This window comes from Rhinopithecus roxellana, chromosome 4, assembly GCF_007565055.1.
Source record: "Rhinopithecus roxellana isolate Shanxi Qingling chromosome 4, ASM756505v1, whole genome shotgun sequence".
Lineage (NCBI taxonomy): Eukaryota > Metazoa > Chordata > Mammalia > Primates > Cercopithecidae > Rhinopithecus > Rhinopithecus roxellana.
In genome coordinates, this window is record NC_044552.1 from 70,393,409 (window position 1) to 70,417,409 (window position 24,001).

At 39.5% G+C, this 24,001-nt stretch overlaps 1 protein-coding gene across 4 annotated transcripts in view; it reads right to left on the reverse strand.

The window, feature by feature from the left end:
- The window catches only part of SERAC1 (serine active site containing 1), a 61,065-nt gene that overhangs the window by 9,734 nt on the left and 27,330 nt on the right, over window positions 1-24,001 (reverse strand). For all 4 annotated transcript variants that reach the window (XM_010381540.2, XM_010381541.1, XM_030929396.1 and 1 more), the window contains 4 exons: window positions 11,594-11,707; window positions 8,975-9,137; window positions 1,781-1,931; window positions 371-512 (listed from right to left, as the gene is read on the reverse strand). In XM_010381540.2, the coding sequence (XP_010379842.1) occupies window positions 371-512; window positions 1,781-1,931; window positions 8,975-9,137; window positions 11,594-11,707 (570 nt within the window). The remainder of the gene's footprint in view (window positions 1-370; window positions 513-1,780; window positions 1,932-8,974; window positions 9,138-11,593; window positions 11,708-24,001) is intronic.

Consider the following 24,001-nt stretch of genomic DNA (forward strand, 5'->3'; position numbering starts at 1 on the left):
AAAAAAAGAAAAAGAAAGAAATGCAAAGTATAATTACTTCTTCAAAGACTTTCTATTTTTATAATTATTAAGATCATAGAATTAGGTACCTATTATAAGTATGGTTATTTTTATATTACAACAAAAGTGAACTATTACTGGCTCTTACCCCTATTTTTTACTTAATAGAATGTTTTTAGAGTCATATACTGTACCCCAAACGGAAATTATACAAGATAGGGTGACAAGCCCAGTTGTTGTCATAACATACTACGAATCTCCCTAAGGGAAAGAAGGACTGCATGGAAAAAAAATCCCAGTACAAAGAGAAAAACAAGCAAGTCACAATCAGGGCCCCAGCAACCAGGGCCAGAGTCAGTGACTCCCTTACCTTGGGCCAACACGTTGTATATCTGTCTTCATCCTCCATAGGCTTTTCAATTACAGCCTGCTCACTGTCCTGCTGGCGCCATGTTTTGAATGCTGCTCCCATAAGGCCATGAATAAAAAGGACATCTGCTTTAATGGGCTGACTAATAGGGGAGAGAGTTTTAAAAAGAAGTAGAATAAATGCATTACTGCTTTGGTAAGAATCTACACAGCATTCTCTGTGGATGGTGCTTTAGCAGGTTTATGTGACATGAAACTGAATTCAAGCAAGTTTTATAAGCACAGGTTTGCTGAGAAACCCTAGAAGGAGCTTTGGCATAGACATACATGAAGCATGTTCACTGTTCTCTAAAAATGGAGACTTTTCTAATCAGGCAGACCAACCACAATCGATTGTAATGAGCTTAGCAATCAATCAACTGACAGATGTCATAGTCAGATTACCCTCTAAAGACTTCCAATTGAGAATATTCTACAAATCAATAAAAGTATTTAAGAAATTAAAGAAGAACGTGCTAATAACAGTTTCAAAGTCAGTATGTATAAAAGAGATTTTCGAAAATGTGTTAAGGAAACTAATACTTATAAAATGAGATTTCAAAGTCACATTCACTCTTTGCATATGACCCATTAAAAATTATAGATAGTATGTTAGTTGCAAGCTATTTACAGTACACATACAATTATGCAATGCACATATAAAATACATTACCATAATATTTTATTTACAAATTGTAATTAACCAGGTAATTCATTTTTTAATTTAAAGGAAGTTTTTGCTATTTTCTGAGGTATTTTTTGTAAAGTGCCCTAAGAAAACCAAGAAATATGTTATTTTTTCAGTGTGGTCCCTTCTATATTTATTGTCTTAGCAATTATGAACTAGATATAATGACCACAAATAACCTTAAAAAGGGGCATGAGTCAAACTGATTACAACTTATTCCTTCCAATGCATCCTTTTATAACTAAGTATAAACTTTCTCCAGTCCCTTGAGTTCTAAGCCCAGGCTAATTTGGTTGCCACATAAGACAATGTCTTGTCTCCTTCCTGGTCAGCTGACTTCTACAATCCAAATCAGTTATTAACTCGGATCTAAGTGAAAATTCCTTGAACCAAAGGAGACATGTATTACAAAGTTTAAGTGTGATGCATTATCAAAGGTGAATTCAATCTACCTGAAGGGAAGCCCTTTGTAAAATAACCACGATAATTTAGCTAGTTCATGTGCTTTTCATGACAACCTCCAATTCTTCTGAGGTTACAGTAGACAAATTATTTTAGTAAATAAGATATTTGACTTATAAGGTATTTAACTTATCTAAATTATGCAGAAATAAGTTAAAAATTTGAGGCCTCTAGCCTTCACATTCCCAAAGGGGACAAAGCGACTCTCTTCTGCTCCCTTACCTTGTTCGATACTGGGGATGCAGCACATACACGCCATCCTGATATTTTTCTTGCACAGTTTCTCGATCTAGATTTGCCAGGATTCTGGCAGCGTGTGAGGCCTCCATAATGCGGTCAGATTTCATTGCTTCTGCCATGATGGACACCCAGCCTGGTGAAAAGTACACGTATCCTAAATACTGATGTGAATCCATCGCAGACCGTAGAGAGAAGTTTCAAACTGAATGTGATGGGAGAAAGGCAAACCTCGCGTGTCGGTCCTTGGCAGAGAAGTCCGACCACTCCAACCCCATTCTCCCCTGTGATCCTCTGAGACCTGTGGCACAATACCATCCACATACCCCTTAAGGGACCTCAAAGAAGGAAAGAGGGGTTCAAGAGCCATTTTCTTACATAGAGAACCTAACACTAATAGCAATTATAGAGGTGTTCACAAAAGTGAACAAAATACCATGGTGTTTTGCTTTTAACAAGAATTATGAAACTCAGTACTAGTTATTTCATCCTGACCAGCAGTCAGTAATACCCTTTCATACAAATGAGGAAATTATTTCTTAATAATGAATTTGACACACAAAACTCTTGTAGAATCTGGAGATCAGGAAGGAAAAAACATTTTTTAAAGGGAGGCAAACAGAAAATGCATGGATAATACTATGATTTCTTTTTCTTAATGTTTTTGTTTTTAAAACTTTATATACATAAATATGTATAAAAGTATATGTGCACACACACACACACAAACACACAAAGATCTATACACCAAACTTACAAAGTCATTACCTCTTAGGAGAGAGGTAGGGTGGAAGAGGGCTCTGTAAAAAAAGGTACGTTTAGCTTTTTTTGCTATATCTATTTTCTGAAGTACAGTGAAAATCTATTTATTTATATAATTTATTTAATTTAAAATAAAGCAGAACATGAGCCTTGAAGTTAGACTTGGACTCACATTTCTGCTCCCTGCTTACTTACTCTGGAACCTCAGTGAAGTTATTTAGCAACTGAGCTACAGGAAGGTTTTAATAAACTAATGTATGTGAAAACCATGGGCCTAGGCCCAGCAGGCACTCAATACCCGACAGCTGCCCCCATGCCCTTCTCCCACTCTTTAAGACAAAAGTGTTGAGTCACTGTGATGATGGGAAGCCAGCATTTAATAACCTAAAAGAAGCTTCAGACTCAGTACTTAACAATATTCAAATTTATAACATCAGAAGGTTCCTCTTCAAAATCTGTTAAAGATTTTAAAATAATAAAATAAGAATATTTAAAAATTCTATCTATAGAGAGAGACAAGTATGTTATTGGTATATATGAAAATATGGCTTTATTTTTAATGAAGTCACAAGAAAAAGCATGGCACAAGCCATCTCTGGCTTTTTTCAGTTGACAAAATATGTTCGCAATGTCCAAGATACCTCCACCTTTGAAAAATATCAAATGCCCTTTGGAAAACCTATGTCTTTCTTTAACATTGAGCATTTTAAAATTACATAACATCTGAATGCACTCATGCACCACATAATAATGTTTCAGTCAACAATGAATCACATATACGATGGTGATCCTGTAAGATTGTAGTACAGTATTTTTGCTGTGCCTTTTCTATGTTTAGATACTCAAATATTTCCCATTGTGTTACAACTGTCTACAGTGTTCAGTACCGTAACATGTTGTACAGGTTTGGAGCCTAGGAGCAATAGGCTGTCCCATACAGCCTAGGTGTGGAGTAGGCACTACCATCCAGGTTTGTGTAAGTGCACTCGGTGATGTTTGCACAGTGACAAAACTACCTAATGACACATTCCTCAGAATGTTTCTCCACTATTAAGCAATGCATGTCTGTACATGTCAACTGTAAAAAATAATGAAATAACTAAAAGTAGCATCTAATGATGAAAGTCTTGCTTTAGTACTTTCATAATTTCCCAACTCCATTTACATCCTCAGGTAGAAGTTTGGTGGACACTCTTTTGAAAAATATAGTCATATATCTATAATTTAAACATATACAATGGGCTGGGCGTGGTGTTTCATGCCTGTAATCCCAACACTTTGGGAGGCTGAGGCAGGCGGATCACTTGAGGTCAGGAGTTCAAGACTAGCCTGGCCAACATGTGAAACCCCATTTCTACTAAAATTACAAAAGTAGCCGGGCATGGTGGTGGGCACCTGTAATCCCAGCGACTCAGAAGGCTGAGGCATGAGAATCACTTGAACCCGAGAGAAGGAGGTTGCAGTGAGCCAAGATAGCACCACTGCACTCCAGCCTGGGCAACAGAGTGAGACTCTGTCTCAAAGAAAAAGAAAAAAAAAAAATGTAGCTCTATATGCACTTTTTGAAACCTAAATGGAATCATACTATTGTTCTGTGACTGTACTTCAGCAATATGTCTTGGAGAGCTCTCTATACATATCAACTTCATTCCTTTGAACTACAGTATTAACGTCACTTGAGTACGCCATTGTTTAACCACTATTCATTCCTATTGGCAGACATTTAGGTTGCTTCCAACTTTTGTAAATCTGAAGGCAAAAATCTGCAGATCTGATACTAAGACTGATACAAAATATATAAAAACAGGGAAAGACACAGGACACCTAAAGAGAAAAAAAACACAGGGCAAGGTAGCAGAATTCAATCTGGAGTATTTAAGAAGTAATGAAGGCTGAGCAAAAAGAAGGTATATGTAGGTAACTCTTTTAGGAGTTTAGCTATAACAGGGAGCAGAGGATGTTATAGGGGATGTAGATAATGTTCTTCACATCTTCCTCCAATGTATGTGATCAGAGAGGGTCCAGCTATGAGGCAGCAGCTGACCATGAGACCAGAAAAAAGTATACATTCTTGAGACTGTGAAAGGAGACAGGCCCAAACATGGCTGGAGGCCTTACAAAAGAGGTGTCTCTCTTCCTATTATCACGAAAAGGGAAGAATAGGGTTGGTTTTTGTTAGTGAGAAAATCCCTTTTAAGGCTTCAATTGTCTCAGTAAAGTAGGAGGAGAAGTCATCCTCTGAGAGTAAAGAATATGTGGAAGGTTTAAGGAACTTGGAGAAGGTTTACAATAGTCATCGCTAAGAATGTTAAGGCATGTTGATTGGAGAAACATAATTGCTGAGCAATACTGAAGGTTCTTTAATTTGTGATCTCATAAGCATGCTGACAACCAATCTGCAATGATTCCATGTTCAGCCACAGAGTAAGCAGGCAGTAGGTTTCATCAAGGTCTTGACCAAGAGACTGCTAACAGGATCAAAGGGAAAGTGAGTTGTAGGTACTGGCAAAAATGTTTCTGAAATAACAGACCACGGAATATAAGCTGGGTTCAGGGAGGAAACAAAGAATAAAAAAGAGTGATGGACTGGGAGAGGATAAAGGGGTCTGTGGATAGAAGATTTCAATAGAGAAGAGAACCAGTCCTTATGGGGTAGATGCAAAACCAAGCTTGAATGAAACAAGGATGTTCTCAGGGCTGATTTTTAGGTGAAGTGGTTTCAGGCAGTGACTAGGTTCAATGTATGACTTAGGAGTAGAGTACTAGACAGCTCAGGAGCAGAGCAGGAAGTCAATGAAGATGAGAAGGTCATGTAATTGAGGCCAAGGTGATGAGTGGGCTGTCCAGGAGATAAGAGGACTGAAGACTTGAGGTAGACCCAAGTTTCAGAGAAGAGTGATTTTTTTTTTCTATAGCAAGATACTGATTTGTTCAGGTCTTTGTCCTGCTTTGAATCCCTTAGTCTCCACTTCATCAACGAACCTATAGATAGCTCAATAGAAATCATCCAAAGTAAAGCGCAGAGGAAAAAACTGAAACGTAATGAATAGAATCTCAGTAACCTGCAGAACAGAAAAAAGAGATCTAATATCTATAATAGAAGTTCCAGAAAAAGATAAGAATAAAAAAGGACAAAAGAATAAATATTGGATGATACACTGGCAGGAAAGTTTCCACATTTGATCAAAAACACCAAACTATCAATACAATGTATTGTATTCTTGAAAATTGCGGCCGAGCGCGGTGGCTCAAGCCTGTAATCCCAGCACTTTGGGAGGCCAAGACAGGCGGATCACGAGGTTGGGAGATCGAGACCATCCTGGCTAACATGGTGAAACCCCGTCTCTACTAAAAAATACAAAAAAACTAACCGGGCGAGGTGGCGGGCGCCTGTAGTCCCAGCTACTGGGGAGGCTGAGGCAGGAGAATGGCGTAAACCCGGGAGGCGGAGCTTGCAGTGAGCTGAGATCCGGCCACTGCACTCCAGCCCGGGCGACAGAGCGAGACTACGTCTCAAAAAAAAAAGAAAGAAAAAGAAAATTGCTGAGAGAATAGATTTTAAACGTTCTCACCACAAAAAATGATACGTATGAGGTAATGCATATGTTAATTCTCTCAGTAATGCATATGTTAATTCTCTCAGTTCAGTGGACCCCAAGCAGGATAAATATGACACCTAGGCATTTCAGAGTCAAAAATCAAACAGAAAGATCTTCAAAGAAGCTGGAGAGAAAAGATATTACACATAAGAGAACAAAGTGGGAATCCAAAGAGACTTCTCATCAGACAATGGATTCCAGGAAAGAGTGGAATGACATTTTAGAAATGGTGGAAAAAAAAAATAATATATACACACACACACACACACACACACACACACACACACAGTCAACAAAGAATATCCAGGGAAGATATCTTTTCCTGGGTATAAAATAAAGGCAAAGTAAAGACATTTTTAAATAACGAGGTGAAAGAATTTGTTGCCAGCGGACCCAACACACAAGAAATACTAAAGGAAAGTCTTTAGGCTGAAGAGAAATATTATCAGATGTAAATTCATATATACAGAAAAAAGGGAGAGCACTGGAGATTATAAATATGCAAACAAAAAAGATTTTTGATTTTTTATATTCTTTAAATGTCACATGACTGTTCCTATGGTTTCAATGTGTCCCCTCCAAAATTCAAGTGTTGCCAATGTGACAGTGTGAAGAGGTGAGCCTTTAAGAGGTGACTGAGCCATCAGTATTCCTCCCACATTAATATAATTAATTCATGTTTGAAGTGATTGCTATTGCAATTGCCCTGACTTGACCATTACACATTGTATGCTTGTATCAGAACATCACTACATGTACATCCCCATAAATATGTACAATTATTATGTACATAAAATTTTAAATTCAAAAAATTTTAAATAAAAAAAAAGAGGCTTCATGCAACATGAAGGCTAGCTTCCCCTTCGGTCTTCTGCCATGTGATGATAAAACAATGAGGCCCTCACAAGACACCAATGGCCAGAACCTAGATCTTGAACTTCCCAGCCTCCAGAACTGAGAGACAATAAATCTGTTATTTATAAATTACCCAGCCTCCAACATATAGCCTTAGGTTACAGAAGCACAAAATAAACTAAAACAATTATTAAAACTTAAATAACAACAATGTAACCAGGCACAATGGCCCAAACATATAGTCCCAGCTACTTATGAGGCTAAGGTAGGAGGATCGCTTGAGCCTAGGAGTTTGAGGACAGCCTGGGCAACACAGCAAGATCCTGTCTAAAAATAATAACAACAATGATAATATATTGTGAAGTCTATAAATAAGAGTAAAATATATTACAACAATATCACAAAGAATGGCAGGGGATGTGAACTGAATTATGGAGTTGTAAGGATCTTACATCATATGAAATGGTATAATCTTAATTCAAAGTAGACTGTAAGGATACAACCATTAAAAAATACACACAAACATAATATAAAAAGCCAAAAGAGGAGAAAGAACTGAATTTAAAAACAAACACTCAAGTAATACAAGAAGTCAGAAAAAAAGAAGAAAAAGAGGGACAAATAGAAAGCAAAGAGCAAGATGACCAACATAACCAAACAGTATCAATAATTACATTAGTAAGTGCTGAAAGTATATCCTCCATCCCACAGCACACAATATGTGTACATATACACTTATACGTATTTGTGTGTGTATGTCTGTCTGTGTGTATATATATATGTGTGTATGTATTATCCAGCTCTTTCTACTGAAAGAGGCAAGAAACAAAGACACCCCAGGAGCAATATGCACTCCTATCATTTAGACCTTGGTCTCTAAGAATCATTCTCCCACTAAAAGGATAGAGGTTTCTTCAGAGAAATGAGCCTAAAATATCTTATTATACCAGGAAATAAGAAATGCCTCCCCAAAATAATGTGGGCATATCATAGAGGACATGGACCAGTTTGCTGGGGCTCCCATTAGTCAAAGCTGGAACAATTTGGCACCAAATTATTAAGTACAGCAATAAATTATAAACTATTAAAAATAGGAATTCATGGACCTGTCAATAGAAGGGAGGGAGGATATGCAGGGAGGGAGGAGGGAGAGAGAAGGACTCTTGCTTCCAGTACAATGTCAAAAGCTGAAAAGGAAATGCAGAGGGTGTGCTGGAGCTAGAAAATGATTTTAAAACCATTAAGGTGAAGACTAGATTGGGCAGGAACTGCCAGAGGATAGAAAGCAGGATATTTGCTTGGTCTTAAAGTATCTCCCCACAGCTGGTTTATTACTTGCAAGAGGGAAAATCATTAATCATAAAATGAATCTCTTTTTAGTCTGACTATGCCTCTTGGTTAACCAAATCACATCAAAAATTACAGGCCGGGCATGGTGGCTGACACCTGTAATCTCAACACTATGGGAGGCCAAGGCAGGGGTATCATGTGAGCCCAGGAGTTTGAGACTAGCCTGGGCAACAAAATGGGACCCCCGTCTCTATAGAAAGGTTTTCAAATTAGCCATGCACAATGGCACGTGCCTGTAGTCCCAGCTACTCGGGAGGCTGAGGTAGAAGGATCCCTTGAGCCTAGGAGTTCAAGGCTGTAGTGAGCTATGACCACACCACTGCACTCTAGCCTTGGCAACACAGTGAGATTCTCTCTCAAAGAAAAAAAAAATTACATAAATAATTAGATGATCATCATGGCAAACCTGCTCTCCTATGATCATCTATAACACTGATTATCTTAGGCACAGATTATCTACAATCTCAAGCAATTCCTTGCCTGTACCAAAATAACATGTTCTAAGGACCCATACCTAACCCTAAATAGAGCCTTGTCTATTAAAAATGAACATATCATGAGGGGTAGAGGTGGGAAAACAAAATAAAAAACACTCAGTATATAACGCTGTTACCTGAGCGAACTATAGAAGAATGAAGATGTTCATTCAAAGCCATATTTCCAATGATACGCATTATATTTCTCTGTACTTTAGGGCAGTCCTTGTGAAGTCGGTACAGCCTCTGAAGTAGCTGCAGGCCTCCATTTGCTTCGATTTTATCACAATGTGTGGATATCTGGCACAATAAATAAACGAAAGCTCCCTTAGACATTGCACAAATTCATGACGTGAGATGACACAGCCTGGTCATGGGGACAGCTAGGTAGCTCCTGCTCAAGGGCAGGGATGCAGGGAGACTCCTCAAAGCTCTTGTCTCAGCTTGCTTAAATCAGTAAATCCCTGTCTAAGCGGGAAGTGCTTCAAAATCATAGAAAAAGTCCCAAGAAGGCATCTCTCACCAGGACTACTAAAATCATTATTCTCATTCTGCTTAGCTCTTGGTTGGATATAACCTGACAATGTCATTATTACAAAATTGTTTCAATTTATAGTGACACTTTGACTTGAAATTACCTTAAAACAGTTCTCACCTTGAGAAATCTGCCACCTGTTCCCAGGAAATAGTCCTCTGTGCAAGCAGACAGATTTCGTTCAGCAAACAAGGACTCACACAGGGCGAAACCAGTGACCTCTGTGGTCCCACACCCCATTCCACACAATGCCCACAGCTATGGGGCTAGCCTCAAACTTAGAAGTTGGAAAATTTTTTAAAAGAGAAAGATCAGGTAAAAGTAAAAAGGGATTGAAGTTTTAATGGAGAAAACAGATAAAAGAAAAAGAAAACATGCGTATTAAGGGAAGAGAACAGACCAACAAGTCAGTCTTTCTAATGTCTCTGGGCACAGCCTTGCCTCTTCCCATCACTAGTTTTACTCAAGGACATGACACCATATGTACATATGGCAATTTTCATTTTCTAGATTTTTGTTAAATTATATCATATTTTAAGTGCTTTAAAATGTATGCCTTTTAAATATACTGTATATCGAGTAAGATCTGCAATAATTTGAGAGATTTCTGGAAAGGTAACTATTATATTCCATGCACTGCCCTTTCTACTGAAGATGCAGCTATTGCTTCAGAAAAACAACTCAGGAGACATCACACTCGAGCAAATTTTCCCAGGTCCCTTCTGTACTACAACACCTTATTCCCTCTGCTTTGTGGTCAGTTCCTAATTTCATGGGTGAGAACTAAAGATGACTTTCTAGTGTAAAGATAACTTTCCACACATGGCTTTTAAGCCATGTCTAATGTGTCCCAAAACTGAACTGGAGAGTTCAGAATCTCAAGGATGGTGTTTGTCTTGATGTGGGTCACATCACCTGCATTCACCTCACCAGGGTGCTGGCTACAAATGCGAATTCCTGGACTCCACACCAAATGTATGACATTAAACTTGATACAAGTGAGTGGAAAAATGTGCATTTTTAAACACATTTCCTGGGTGATGTTTCTGCACTATGAGCACTACAAGGTTTGTTGCCTTTTTTTTCTTTAAACTGTCATCATGATAGAAAAGTTTCTACGGTACCAAAGAGTTTAACCATCATTGATATATGCTACAGTCACACTTCAAGAGTACAGTCATCTAATATTTCCTTGTTTTTTTTATTTTTTTTTGAGATGGAGTCTCGCTCTGTTGCCCAGCCTGGAGTGCAGTGGCACAATCTCAGTTCACTGCAACCTCTGCCACCCGGGTTCAAGCGATTCTCCTGCCTCAGCCTCCCAAGTAGCTGGGATTATAGGCGCACACCACCACACCTGGCTAATTTTTGTATTTTTAGTAGAGACGGAGTTTCACCATGTTGGCCAGGCTGGTCTCGAACTCCTGACCTCAGGTGATCCACCCGCCTCAGCCTCCCAAAGTGCTGGGATTACAAGCGTGAGCCACCACGCCCAGCCTGTTTTTTTCTTTTATCTTGTCACATCTTTGGCAGTTGTTTTAATGGAAATTATCTGAAAATAATATGTAAAAATATCTGAGAAGGCCGGGCGCGGTGGCTCAAGCCTGTAATCCCAGCACTTTGGGAGGCCGAGACGGGCGGATCACGAGGTCAGGAGATCGAGACCATCCTGGCTAACACAGTGAAACCCCGTCTCTACTAAAAATACAAAAAAACTAGCCGGGCGAGGTGGCGGGCGCCTGTAGTCCCAGCTACTCGGGAGGCTGAGGCAGGAGAATGGCGTGAACCCGGGAGGCGGAGCTTGCAGTGAGCTGAGATCCGGCCACTGCACTCCAGTCCGGGCGACAGAGCGAGACTCCGCCTCAAAAAAAAAAAAAAAAAAAAAAAAAAAAAAAAAAAAAAAAAAAAAAAAAATATCTGAGAAAGGCAGAAGACAACATAACTCAAAGGCAAATGCCACATTTAGATGATGGGCTAATTTCTTTTATGCAATTAAAATTAAATAAATTTTTAGAAATACTTAGCAAAACAGAATCTCATTTATTGGTGCTAAATCATGATTAGTCTAACAATCAAAACTGGAGGAAAGCAGAAATTTAAAGATAAGTGAAGGGCTTTTCTCCTTTTACAGTAAATGATGATTACTGCCCTTGAAAGAATCAACTTATATAATTATTTCAATGAAACCATAAAAAGTAAACTACATTTTGAAAATGTAAATTACCTCAGAATGTTTTACTATAGCTTCTAAACAGAACATTTCCACTGTTGCTGAAGGAACTTCTCCAAAACTTTCAGCATAAGGAAGTCCATTTCCTCCAAAACACCATAAACCACCCTGAAATTAAAATAATTAGAATTTTTACTGAAAAAAAGTGACTAATATTCTTGTTTGACAAAAAAAAAATCTCTGAACTAATAGATGACATTAGAAAATACTAATGTGTAGGGTCTCAAAATATGTTGGAAACATAAAAGGAATTTTATGGAAACTGTGGGTTATCAGAACAGAAAACATAAAAATTATTCTGAGAAGAGCACAACCTCTGTGTCCTCCTCAAGTCTCTCCTCTGTGTCCTTTTGTTTGAAAGTGTGAAGACTAACTCACAATTCTTTAACAAGTAAGAAAAGCCCAGGATGTTCTAGTGTCATCTCTTTCAGCCCCCAGTGGTCAAAACAGTATATTATTTTCCAGATTCTGCTAATAGCCTACTTAAAGTCTAATAATCAACATAATTCAAAGATATAAAGCATTATTGGACAAGTTAAAAAGAAAGACCACAATGACAACGATCACAGAGCCTTTAATTCTTCTCAAGTTGAAATTCAAGTTCATATGGAAGGATAAACAAAAATCGTTACAAAAATTACAAAACAAAAGTGTGGACTATTTCTAACAGATATTAAAACATAAATAATAAAAACATTTCTTTTTTTATTGAATGTTTTCAAAATTAAAACATTTCAATTTCAACTCTTATCACAGATCAAGGGTTAATGTCACTAATATGCAATAATCTCCTACAAGTCAGTGACAAAAAATACCAACGCTATTATAGAAACACAAGCAACAGTCATAAACATAAAGTTGTTAGGAAAATAAATATAACTCTAAAATATATAAAAACATAAATTATATATTATATATTTATATGTATTTACATATTTATATATTATATAGTATATATGTACATTATATATTATAATATACTATGTATTCTTATATCTATATATTATATATAATATACTATATATTTTATATCTATATATCATATATTATATAATATGCAAATTATATATTTATATTTTTATTTTTATATTTTAGAGGCATATTTCTAAATATAATTCACTATATATAAAATACATAAATATAATAATATAAATAACTATATATCTGCTTATATATTTATTTTATAAATATATATAAACAACACTCAGCACTGTTCATGAGAGGCATGCACATTGAAAGGACACTGAGAAACTACATTTGTCATCTATCAGACAGACGAGGTTCTACGGAAACAAGCACGCACAGCACCCTGCTGCAAGTGGTATCAATGGCACCACTTCTATGAAGGACAACCTGGCATCAGCGATCAAGATCACAAGTGCACATGCCCTTTAAGAATTTATCCTACAGAGATGCTCACACACAGGGAAGGTGAGAGATATGCAGGTTTGCTCACTACTGCATTGTTTGTACAATAATAAAGACTGAAAACCAGCTAATAGTCATCAATGGGGGTTAGTTAAATCAATTATGGTACAGTTGTACAATGGAATGCTATGCCAGTCTAAAAATTTTGAGTCTCTTCTTACACTGATATATACCAATCTCCACAATAATCCTTAAGTGAGAAAAAGGTATAGAACGGTGTGTATGTATCCTGTGCTACTACTCGTGTAGAGAGTGAGTGTGTGTGCGTTGGGGTAGGAGAGACGGAAGGGATGGAGAGAAGATGTATTGCTGCATTGCTGTAGGTGCTTTGGAAGTGCTTCACTTTGGAGCTAGGGGTCGTAATCGTGTGCGTACAGCCCATCCGCTGGCAAAAGAGGACAACTACAAGGTAATGGCTGAAAAATGTATACATTAATATAAAGCCCAGTGTTTTCTATAGAAAATATAATCCATAAGATTCTGCATTTTTAGTTAATTTATAAGGTCCATGGTTCAGTAAACCAACTAAAAATAATTTTTGGTCACTCTATACTTTTTATTCATGCCTTCTTCTCGTATATAATATTGTTTTTTTACATTTAAACATGCATTGGATCTCAGGGAGTCACATTATTTAAACTGAAGATTGAGATGGGGCTAAGTCATGAAAAGTCATCCTTCTGTGGCAGAGATAATGGTAAATAGTGGATTGGTGAACTTTATCAGGGGGCAGGAATTTTTTCTTGAAGATTTATCACCACATCCTGGCTCCCCCAAACCCCTTTTCCCACCTTGTACCCTTGAATCATCTCATCTATTTCTACTCTAAATTCCCCAAGGACAGAGAGGGGAGAAGGCGAGGAAAAATGATCTAGGACTTTCATTTGTCTTGGCCATTTCGGCAGTGTGATGTAGAATGCAGTTCCCATTCCATTCTCATTGTTGGCGAAGCTTATGAATTGGCAGATTTTGTGGCAGTAAGAAGTACAAGCAAAAAGGAATGAATACAAAGGAACAAACTCACAGTATGGTTGTATGGATTATATTCTAAACCCTAATATAAAAATAAATGTACATAGTTACTGCTGCTTTGTACTGAATTAAGATATGACAAGACTAAATAAATTCATAAAGATTTAAGAAACACCAAACATCAAATTCTATGAGTGCAACAAAAAATAATTTCCTAAGGATTAAAGAAATGCATAGAAAAAGCTAGAGAATGACAATATTGAAAACAATAACAAGGAGTAGGTACAGGCTGAGGGTGGTGGCTCACGTCTGTAATCCCAGCACTTTGGGAGGCCGAGGCAAGTGGATTGCTTGAGCCCAGGCGTTCAAGACCAGCCTGGTCAATACAGTGAAACCCCATTTCCACAAAAAATTAGCTAGGCAAGGTGGTGCACCTGCTATCCCAGCTACCCAGGAGGCTGAGGTGGGAGGATTGCCTAACCCAGGGAGGTCAAGGTTGCCGTAAGCCATGATCATGCCACTGAACCCTAGCCTGGGCAACAGAGTGAGACCCTGTCTCAAAAACAGACAGAAAAAAAAGAAAAAGGAATAGGTAGAAAAATTGAAAGGCAACAGTAATATATAAGAGCCAATCTCTGGTGTGTTTTTTTTGTTTTCTTTTTTTGAGATGGAGTCTCACTCTGTCGCCTAGGCTGGAGTACAGTGGTGCGATCTCAGCTCACTGCAAGCTCCACCTCCCAGGTTCAAGTGATTCTCCTGCCTCAGCCTCCCAAGTAGCTGGGACTACAGGCGCGTGCCACCACGCCCAGCTAATTTTTTGTATTTTTAGTAGAGATGGGGTTTCACCATGTTAGACAGGATAGTCTCGATCTCCTGACCTCGTGATCCGCCCACCTTGGCCTCCCAAAGTGCTGGGATTACCGGCATAAGCCACCGTGCCCGGCCCATCTCTGGTGTTTCTTCATAAAAAGTTATAACCTTAGAGCTCTGTGATTTGTCCAAACTAACTGGTCTTTAAAATCATGTTCATTCTAAACCAGGAGTTTTTAACAAGGTCCTTAGGGGTATGGGGTAGATAGAATTCAAGGCAGCCAGGGTGTAAACTTGGATGGAAAAAAAATTACCTTTGTTTTTTCCTAACCTCTAACTGAAATTCTGCATAGTATTCAGTTATGAACATAGACAATAAACCACAGTAACACTAGCAGTCCCTGTGATTCTGTTCGTAAGGGAAAGCACAGGTATTTTCATATCACATCTCATGTTGCAGCTATCTGAAAATACGGTTATATTCACTCTTCCTTTCAATGCCAACTATCACCAAATGGTGAAGTTGCACATTCTCATACTAGTGATCCCAAATCTACACTGCTTTCCATATTCCCTAGCAATAATGATTTGAGATCAACCGTTCAATGTTCTTACTCAGCGAAGCAACAACAGCATTCACACTGGTATGTCATTAAAAAATAAAAGGTACATATTGAATGGAACCATATGAAGCTGCCTCTTTTCCCCAGCTCTATCCACTGAAGGCCTGAAAGCAACAACAGCAGCAATGGGCTTCCCTAGCCCAGAACTTGGTTACTAAACACCATAAGCCCTAAAAGGAACCAAGTCTGCTTTAAAAATCAGCTGATTCTAGGGCTAGAACAGGGAAAGTCTAAGACGAACATTTTCTAATGCCAGAAAATAAGCAACTGCTCCAAAAATAATGACAAACCATTTCCAAAAGACACGGGAGACAACCTGAAGGGGCTCCCACAGCCAAACCTGAGACAATGTGAACATGAGTATGAATAAGGAGAGTAATAGATTATAATCTAGTGAAGAAAAATAGCCATATGTGATCCCATATGGATTAGAAAGAAAGGCAGAAAGGAGAAATGGGAGGAGGAAGAAAGCTTTTCCTACAGAAGAGTACTAAATAAATGAATAAGGAGTAATAAAATTAGGGGGGAAAACTCAGCATTTGTAACCACCTAATAATAACCGTTATTCAGGCAAGATTTATTCAAAGAATATTATTAAATAAAACCACTGGCTAAAAGTTTGAAGAGCAACAGGATAGTCTCCTAATCTCAAAGTAGTTCCTCCTCCTACAAATCATGTATTAATTTTTTTCTTTTTTTTTTTTGAGACGGAGTCTCGTTCTGGCACCCAGGCTGGAGTGCAGGGGCGAGATCTCGGCTCACTGCAAGCTCCACCTTCCGGGTTCACGCCATTCTCCTGCCTCAGCCTCCTGAGTAGCTGGGACTACAGGCGCCCGCCACCACGCCCGGCTGATTTTTTGTCTTTTTAGTAGAGACTGGGTTTCACCGTATTAGCCAGGATGGTCTCGATCTCCTGACCTCGTGATCCGCCCGTCTCGGCCTCCCAAAGTGCTGGGAGTACAGGCTTGAGCCACCGTGCCCAGCCAAGCCGTATTAATTTCAAATAAAGAAATACATTAACATTCAAGCAGAGAAAACTGGCAGACATCACTTTAATCAAGTGAACAAAGGGAACATCAGCAATAAGGGGTGAGCTGGCATCACGCGCTTCTGGGCATGACATACTGGGAAGGACACAAAATCACCTCTATCGTATTCCTGTAATAACGCACACCCGAATTTAAACATGAGGAAGCATAAGACAAACTAAACTGAGGGCCAATCTACAAACCACTGCTTTGTACTCTTCAAAAATGTCAATGTCATGAAGACAGAGAAAGGCTGAAAAAATTTTCAGGTAAAAGGAGTCTAAATACGCAAGACTCACATGCAACACTTAATACCAGACTAGATCCTGCAATAGATTTTTTAAAAAGAAAAAGGCTGCCATAGGCTGGGCGCAGTGGCTCACGCCTATAATCCCAGCACTTTGGGAGGCCAAGGCAGGCAGATCACCTGAAGTCAGGAGTTCAAGACCAGCCTGATCAACATGGTGACATCCTGTCTCTACTAAAAATACAAAATTAGTCAGGCTTGGTGGCGGATGCCTGTAATCCCAGCTACTCAGGAGGCTGAGGTAGGAGAATTGCTTGAACCGGGGAGGCGGAGATTGCAATGAGCCGAGATTATACCACTGCACTCTAGCCTGGGTGACAGAGCGAGACTACATCTCCAAAAAAAAAAAAAAAAAAAAAGCTGTCATAAAAGAATTACTGGGAAAATTCAAATACGGAGTATTTGAATATTACACAACAGTATTATATCAATATTAAATTTTCTGAATTGATAACTGTACTGTGGTTCTTTCAGGGAATGTCCTTGGGGCATCATGTCTGTACCTAATGAATGGCTCAGGGAGAAAAATATTAAATGTATGTGAATAGGTACCTTAAAATATATCTGCAGAGAGAAGGAAAGTAAAAGGGAGGGATGATATAACAAACAGGATAAAATGTTAGTAATTGGTGAATCTTTTTTTTTTTTGAGACGGAGTCTCACTCTGTTGCCCAGGCTGGAGTGCAGTGGCATGATCTCGGCTCACTGCAAGCTCTGCCTCCCAAGTTCACACCATTCTCCTGCCTCAGCCTCCCAAGTAGCTGGGACTACAGGCGCCCGCCACCATGCCCGGCTAATTCTTTTGTATTTTTAATAGAGATGGGGTTTCACTGTGTTCGCCAGGATGGTCTCAATTTCCTGACCTCGTGCTCTAACTGCCTCGGCCTCCCAAAGTGCTAGGATTACAGGAGTGAGCCACTGCACCCAGCCAGTAACTGGTAAACCTTAATGATATGTATTATTTTTGCAATTATTTAAATTTAAAATTATTCCAAAATAAAAAGTCAGAGAAAAATTTTAATTAACTTCAACTTTGTTTTAAATATATTTTATTATTGAATGCATCCATAAATACATATATTAATTATATCAGAATTTGTTTTCTCTTTTGATAACACTATTTCAATATAATTTGTTTCCTTTGTAATCTTATGCATTATATTTTATGCATTTAGAACTGAGTTCCTAGACTTAACCAAATCACAAAAGGAGTCCATGGTATTCAAAGGTTAAGAACTCTATTCCAAAACCAAACATTATTGTGTTGGCTGTATGCTGGGGTTGACAGTCGCCTCCGTACATGAGGAGTTTTGTCCTCCGTACATGAGGAGTTTTGTTTATTTATTTTTTAGAGATGCGGTTTCACTATGTCGCCCAGGTTGGAGTGCAGTGGCTGTTCACAGAAGCTATCCTAGAGCACCACAGCCTCAAACTTCTGGACTGGGGTATCCTCCTGCCTCAGCCTCCTCAGTAGCTGGGACTACAGGCATGAGCCACTGTGCCCAGCTTGAAAGCAGTTTTATATAGAAACAGCACAGTGACACTGAAGGGCCCTTGGGGACCACTATGAGACAGGTCTGTCATAAACTGGGCAGACAGATTACTACAAACCAGATGGACTCTCTCCACCCGCCATGTCAGCACCCCCAGCCTCCTGGCATATGTGAAATCCAGGAGGCATGACAAACTTGAGGCAGAGTAGAGGGAATAAGAATAACGAAAAGGAGGCCAGGCGCAGTGGCTCACGCCTGTAATCCCAGTACTTTGGGAGGCCAAGGCAGGCAGATCACAAGGTCAAGAGATCGAGACCATCCTGGCTAACGTGGTGAAACCTCGTCTCTACTAAAAACATAAAAATCAGCTGGGCATAGTGGCTTGTGCCTGTAGTCCCAGCAACTTCGGAGGCTGAGGCAGGAGAATCGCTTGAACCTGGGAGGCGGAGCTTGCAGTGAGCCGAGATGGAGCCACTGCACTCCAGCCTGGGGATATAGCGATGCTGTGCCTCAAAAAAAAAAAAAAAAAAAGTAAAAGGCAGTGCTTACTGGACTAAAGAGATGGGACATTAGAATTAAAATTAAATATTTATTTGAAAAATTAATTAAAGATATGCTACCTCTTGTTTTAAAAAAAAGAACAGGGACTCAAATCAAAGTGAAACTAGTACCTGCCAAGTGGAAAAATCAAAGGTCCTTCATTAAACATAAAGCATTCATTGTTTTTTAAAAAAATACTAAAAACAATTTACTTAAAGGATGGATCTATATGTGTCTGTGATCTGCCCAAGTAGAATGGAAACGTTTCAAGTGTCAGTTTCATCATTTCCAGTGTGATCTATGGTTCCTAAATATACTGAATTGGAGTAGCGTAAAGACAATGCAATTAAAAGGTCATACGGTCCAAGCACGGTGGCTCTCGCTTGTTATACTAGCACTTTGGAAGACTGAGGCTCAGTGGACCTCTTGAGCCAGGAGTTTGAGACCAGCCTGGGCAACATGGCGAAACCCTGTCTCCACCAAAAATACAAAAAAAATTAGCCAGGCCTGGTGGTACACGCCTGTAGTCCCAGCTACTCAGGAGGCTGAGGTGAGAGGATCACTTGAGCCCAGAAGGTGGAGGCTGTAGTGAGCCGAGATCATGCCACCATGCTCCAACCTGGGTGACAGAGTGAGACCCTCATCTCAAAAAAAAGGTCATGGCCGGGCGCGGTGGCTCAAGCCTGTAATCCCAGCACTTTGGGAGGCCAAGACGGGTGGATCACGAGGTCAGGAGATCGAGACCATCCTGGCTAACATGGTGAAACCCCGTCTCTACTAAAAATACAAAAAACTAGCTGGGCGAGGTGGCGGGCGCCTGTAGTCCCAGCTACTTCGGAGGCTGAGGCAGGAGAATGGCGTAAACCCAGGAGGCAGAGCTTGCAGTGAGCTGAGGTCCGGCCACTGCACTCCAGCCTGGGTGACAGAGCGAGACTCCGTCTCAAAAAAAAAAAAAAAAAAAAAAAAGTCATACGAATTACTTTTTCAGAAAAACTTTGGTTAGGGGAAGATCTTTAAAATGAGGCACCTGAAATGGGTAGGAGAAGTTGTCAGAAGACCCAGGTCCTCTCCAAGGTGGTGAATGTTAAAACGCACAAACATATGATATTTTAACTATGAACACACACATACACATGCACAAGGCCAATTTAAACTATGTAACTCTTTACTGCTGAGGCCAAGAATTCTGCACAAAGAAGCAGCATAGTGGGGCCAAGCACAGTGGCTCACACCTATAATCCCAGCACTTTGGGAGGCCAAGGCGAGCAGATTACCTGAGGTCAGGAGTTTGAGACCAGCCTGACCAACATGGTGAAACCCCAACTCTACTAAAAATACAAAAAAATTAGCCTAGTGTGGTGGCACATGCCTGTAGTCCCAGCTACTCGGGAGGCTGAGGCAGGAGAATTGCTTGAGCCCAGGAGGCAGAGGTTGTAGTGAGTCGAGATCACACCACTACACCACTCTAGCCTGGGTGACAGAGGGAGACTCCATTTCAAAAAAAAGAAGTGGCATGGTGGTATTAAACCATTTTCCCTCTCTTCACTTGGCAAAAGGTAAGGTTACAGAACACTATAGAAGGTAGAGGAATATCAACTAAATAGTAATGTCAGGCCAGGTCTCAGGAGCTCTGACATGGGGGTGCAGGAGAGAAGTTAGTGATGGGAGTGGGAGACACTATGGCAGAACACAGAGAAGCACCCGAGTCCACAAGACCCTGTCTGTAAACAGCCTGGTCCCAACCAAGCTGAAACTGTCAGATGTTAGACAAGGCCTGCTGAAAATGAGGTGGTTCCCTGGCTTCCAGATGAAAAGCAGGGGCATAAGAATAGAGAAGGGAAGAATACAGATTTAGATAAGAAACTACTTGGTATGACAGGCCCGTGGTTTCCTAGGTTTGACACCAACAGCACAAACAACAAAAGAAAGAAATATATAAATTGGACTTCATCAAAAATGTTTTTTATTTTTTAATTTTTTTTAGGGACAGGGACTTGTTCTGTTGCCCAAGCTGGAATGCAGTGGCACAATCACTGCTCACTGCAGCCTCGAATTCCTGGGCTCAAGTGCTCCTCCCGCCTTAGCTTCCTGAGAAGCTAGGATCACAGGCACACACCCCACAACTGGCTAATGTTTTTCTTCTTTGTAGAGATAGTCTTGCTATGTTGCCCAGGCTGTTCTCAAACTCCTGGGCTCAAGTAATCTTCCCACCTCCGCCTCCCAAAGTGCTAGGACTACAGACATAAGCCACCATGCCTGTCCAGACTTCATGAAAATTAAAAACATTTGGGGTGCACAGGTCACTATCAAGAAAGTGAAAAGAACCCACAGAATGGGAGAAATATCTGCAAATTACATATCTAATAAGAGATTTGTATCCAGAATACATAAAGAGTTCTTACAATTCAACAATATAAAGAACTCTTACGATTGAACAACAAAAAAATTCAACTCTTACAATTCAACATATCTAATAAGAGATTTGTATCTAGAATATATCAAGAACTCTTACAATTCAACAAAAAAAAAACAAAAGCCCATTTATAAATTGGGTGCTACAACATGAAAAGATGCTTCAAAAGGACAAGTAACCCAATTTTAAAATGAGCAAAGGGAGCCATGGTGGCTCACACCTGTAGACCCAGCTACAGGTGTGAGGTGGGAGGATCACTTGAGCCCAGAAGTTCAAGGCTGTAGGGCACGTAATGATTTTGCCTGTGAAGAGCTACTGCATTCCAACCTGGGCAACACAGTGAGACCTCATCTCAAAAACAAAAACAAAATCACTAGTTAAAAAAAAAATTGGGCCAAGGATTTGAATAGATATTTCTCCAAAGAAGATATGTAAGTGCCAACAGCATGTGAAAAGGTGCTCAACATCATTAAGCATTAGGAAAATGCAAATCAAAGCCAGAATGAGGATACTACTTCACACACAATGGGATGGTTAGAATAAAAGATAGACAATAACATATATCCCTGGTGGGAACGTAAAATGGTAAAGTCTCTGTGGAAAACATTTGAAAGTTACTCAAAAAGTTACACAGAGTTACCATAAGACCCAGAAATTCCACTCCTAGATTATATACTCAAGAGAACTAAAAACATACATCCACACAAAGACATGCACATGAATGTTGATATTGAGATCTAATAAGAAACATATATTTGGTCTCCACCCCTGGTTCCCCCTAGAGTGATGAGTGTCTTTTTTATGCTAATGAGATGACCGGTGGCTGGAGGGCCCCTAAATAGTTTCAAGAAGCGGGCTGGTGGCCAGAAAGACTAAGGGCATGATTAGAGGGTAGGGACTTTCTGCCCTATTCACCAACCTCTGGGGAGGACAGAGGGCCTGAAGGTTGAGGTGATCACCAAAAGTCCATGATTCAATCAACCACGCCAACTGATTAAAGCCATGAAAATCTGAAGGACAGGGTTCAGAAAGTTTCTGGATACCGGAACCCATGGAGATATCTGGAGGGTGATGCACCCAGAGGGCCATGAAGGCTCGGCACCCCTTCCTATATAACTTGCCCTATGCATCTCTTCCATCTGCTGTCCATCCCTCTCCTCTGTCATATCCTTTATAATAAACAGTAAGCATAAATCAGGTGTTTTCCTGAATTCCATGAGTTGTCCCAGTAAATTAATCAAACCCAAGGAGGGGGTCATGGGCACTGCCAGTTTATGGCTGGTTGATCAGAAGCACAGGTCACACCTGGAACACGTGACTGGCATCCGAAGCAGGGGACAGTACTGTGGGACAGAGCCCTTAACCTATGGGCTCTGATACCATCTCTAGGTAGAGATGTCAGAACTGAATTAAATGGAAGGACACCGAGCTGGTGTCTTACGGAGAATTGCTGAGTGTGTAGGGAAAAACCCTCCACACTTCTGGTGTCAGAAGTGTTACGTGGTGTGAGAAAGAAGGAAAAATGCTTTGCTTTTTCCCTATCTTTTACAGTACAGTTTTTTTTCTTCCAATTAGAAATGTTCATAGAAGTATTATTCATACATAATAGCCAAACGATAGAATGTTCATAGAAATATTACTCACACATAACAGCCAAAGAATAGGAATGACCCAAATGTCCATCATTGATGAAGAGATAAATAAAATGTGGCATAGCCATACAATGGACTATTACTTGGCCATAAAAAGGAATGAAGCACTGATATGCCACAATGTGGTTGAGCCTTGAAAACATTATGCTAAGTGAAAGAAGTCAAGACACAAAAGGCCACATATTGGATGATTCCATTTATATGAAATGTCCAGAACAGGCCAATCCATAGGAAAAATAGATTCGTGGTTACCAGGGGCTGGAGAGGGGTATGAGTGGTGACTGCTAATGGTTAGAGGGATTCTTTGGGGGATGGTGAAAATATTCTGGAATTAGATTGGAGTAATGATTATACAACTCTATGATATTCAATTCAATACATTAAAACCGAATGAATTGTATAGTTTTAAAGGGTTTTATGGTATGTGGATTATAAAGAAAACTAGTTGAATTGGAAATATCACCATAAATTTAAGACCTTTTAAGAAAAAGGTAATTGTTCTGCTCTGTTACTTAGGTGTCTAGGAGCCCCCAGGGTCCACCAGCTCTACCTTCATGAAGAACTATTATGCACACCTAGTGCCTGGGTTTTGGACTCTTAACCTTTTCCTGTAAGAAGAAACAGATCTCCTTGGAGAAGCAGCCATATCTCGTAGGACAGGAAGAATCAAAAAGAGCCAGGGATATCTTGTCAAAAAACCATGGCACCTTCTAGCCACTTTGGGAACAGAATTTAAAAGCATAAGAAGGTCAGTGCACAGAAAGGGCTATAGAGGCCAGACGATGGAACTCTCAGCTTCAAAAAGAAAAAACCATTATAATTCACTGGAGCAATTCCAAGACATGGCCCAAAAGGGGAAATTACGTAAAGTATACTAGACAAGTCCTGTCTACTGATGTGTCCCTAATTTCTCATAAAAGGGAAAAATGAGAAAATGCATTTAATTGGTCAAAGAATATAGAATACTGTGATTTTTTTTACTGACAAAATACGTTCCTCTCATTGAGATTACACAGTTATTGCAGTTAATAATGGTGGTTATCCGTTCTGGTTTCTCTTAGAGGTATGAGATTTTTATAAATAAAAACTTGCTAACACCCCAAGAATATCAGAATTCAGTATTCACTGAGAGCCTT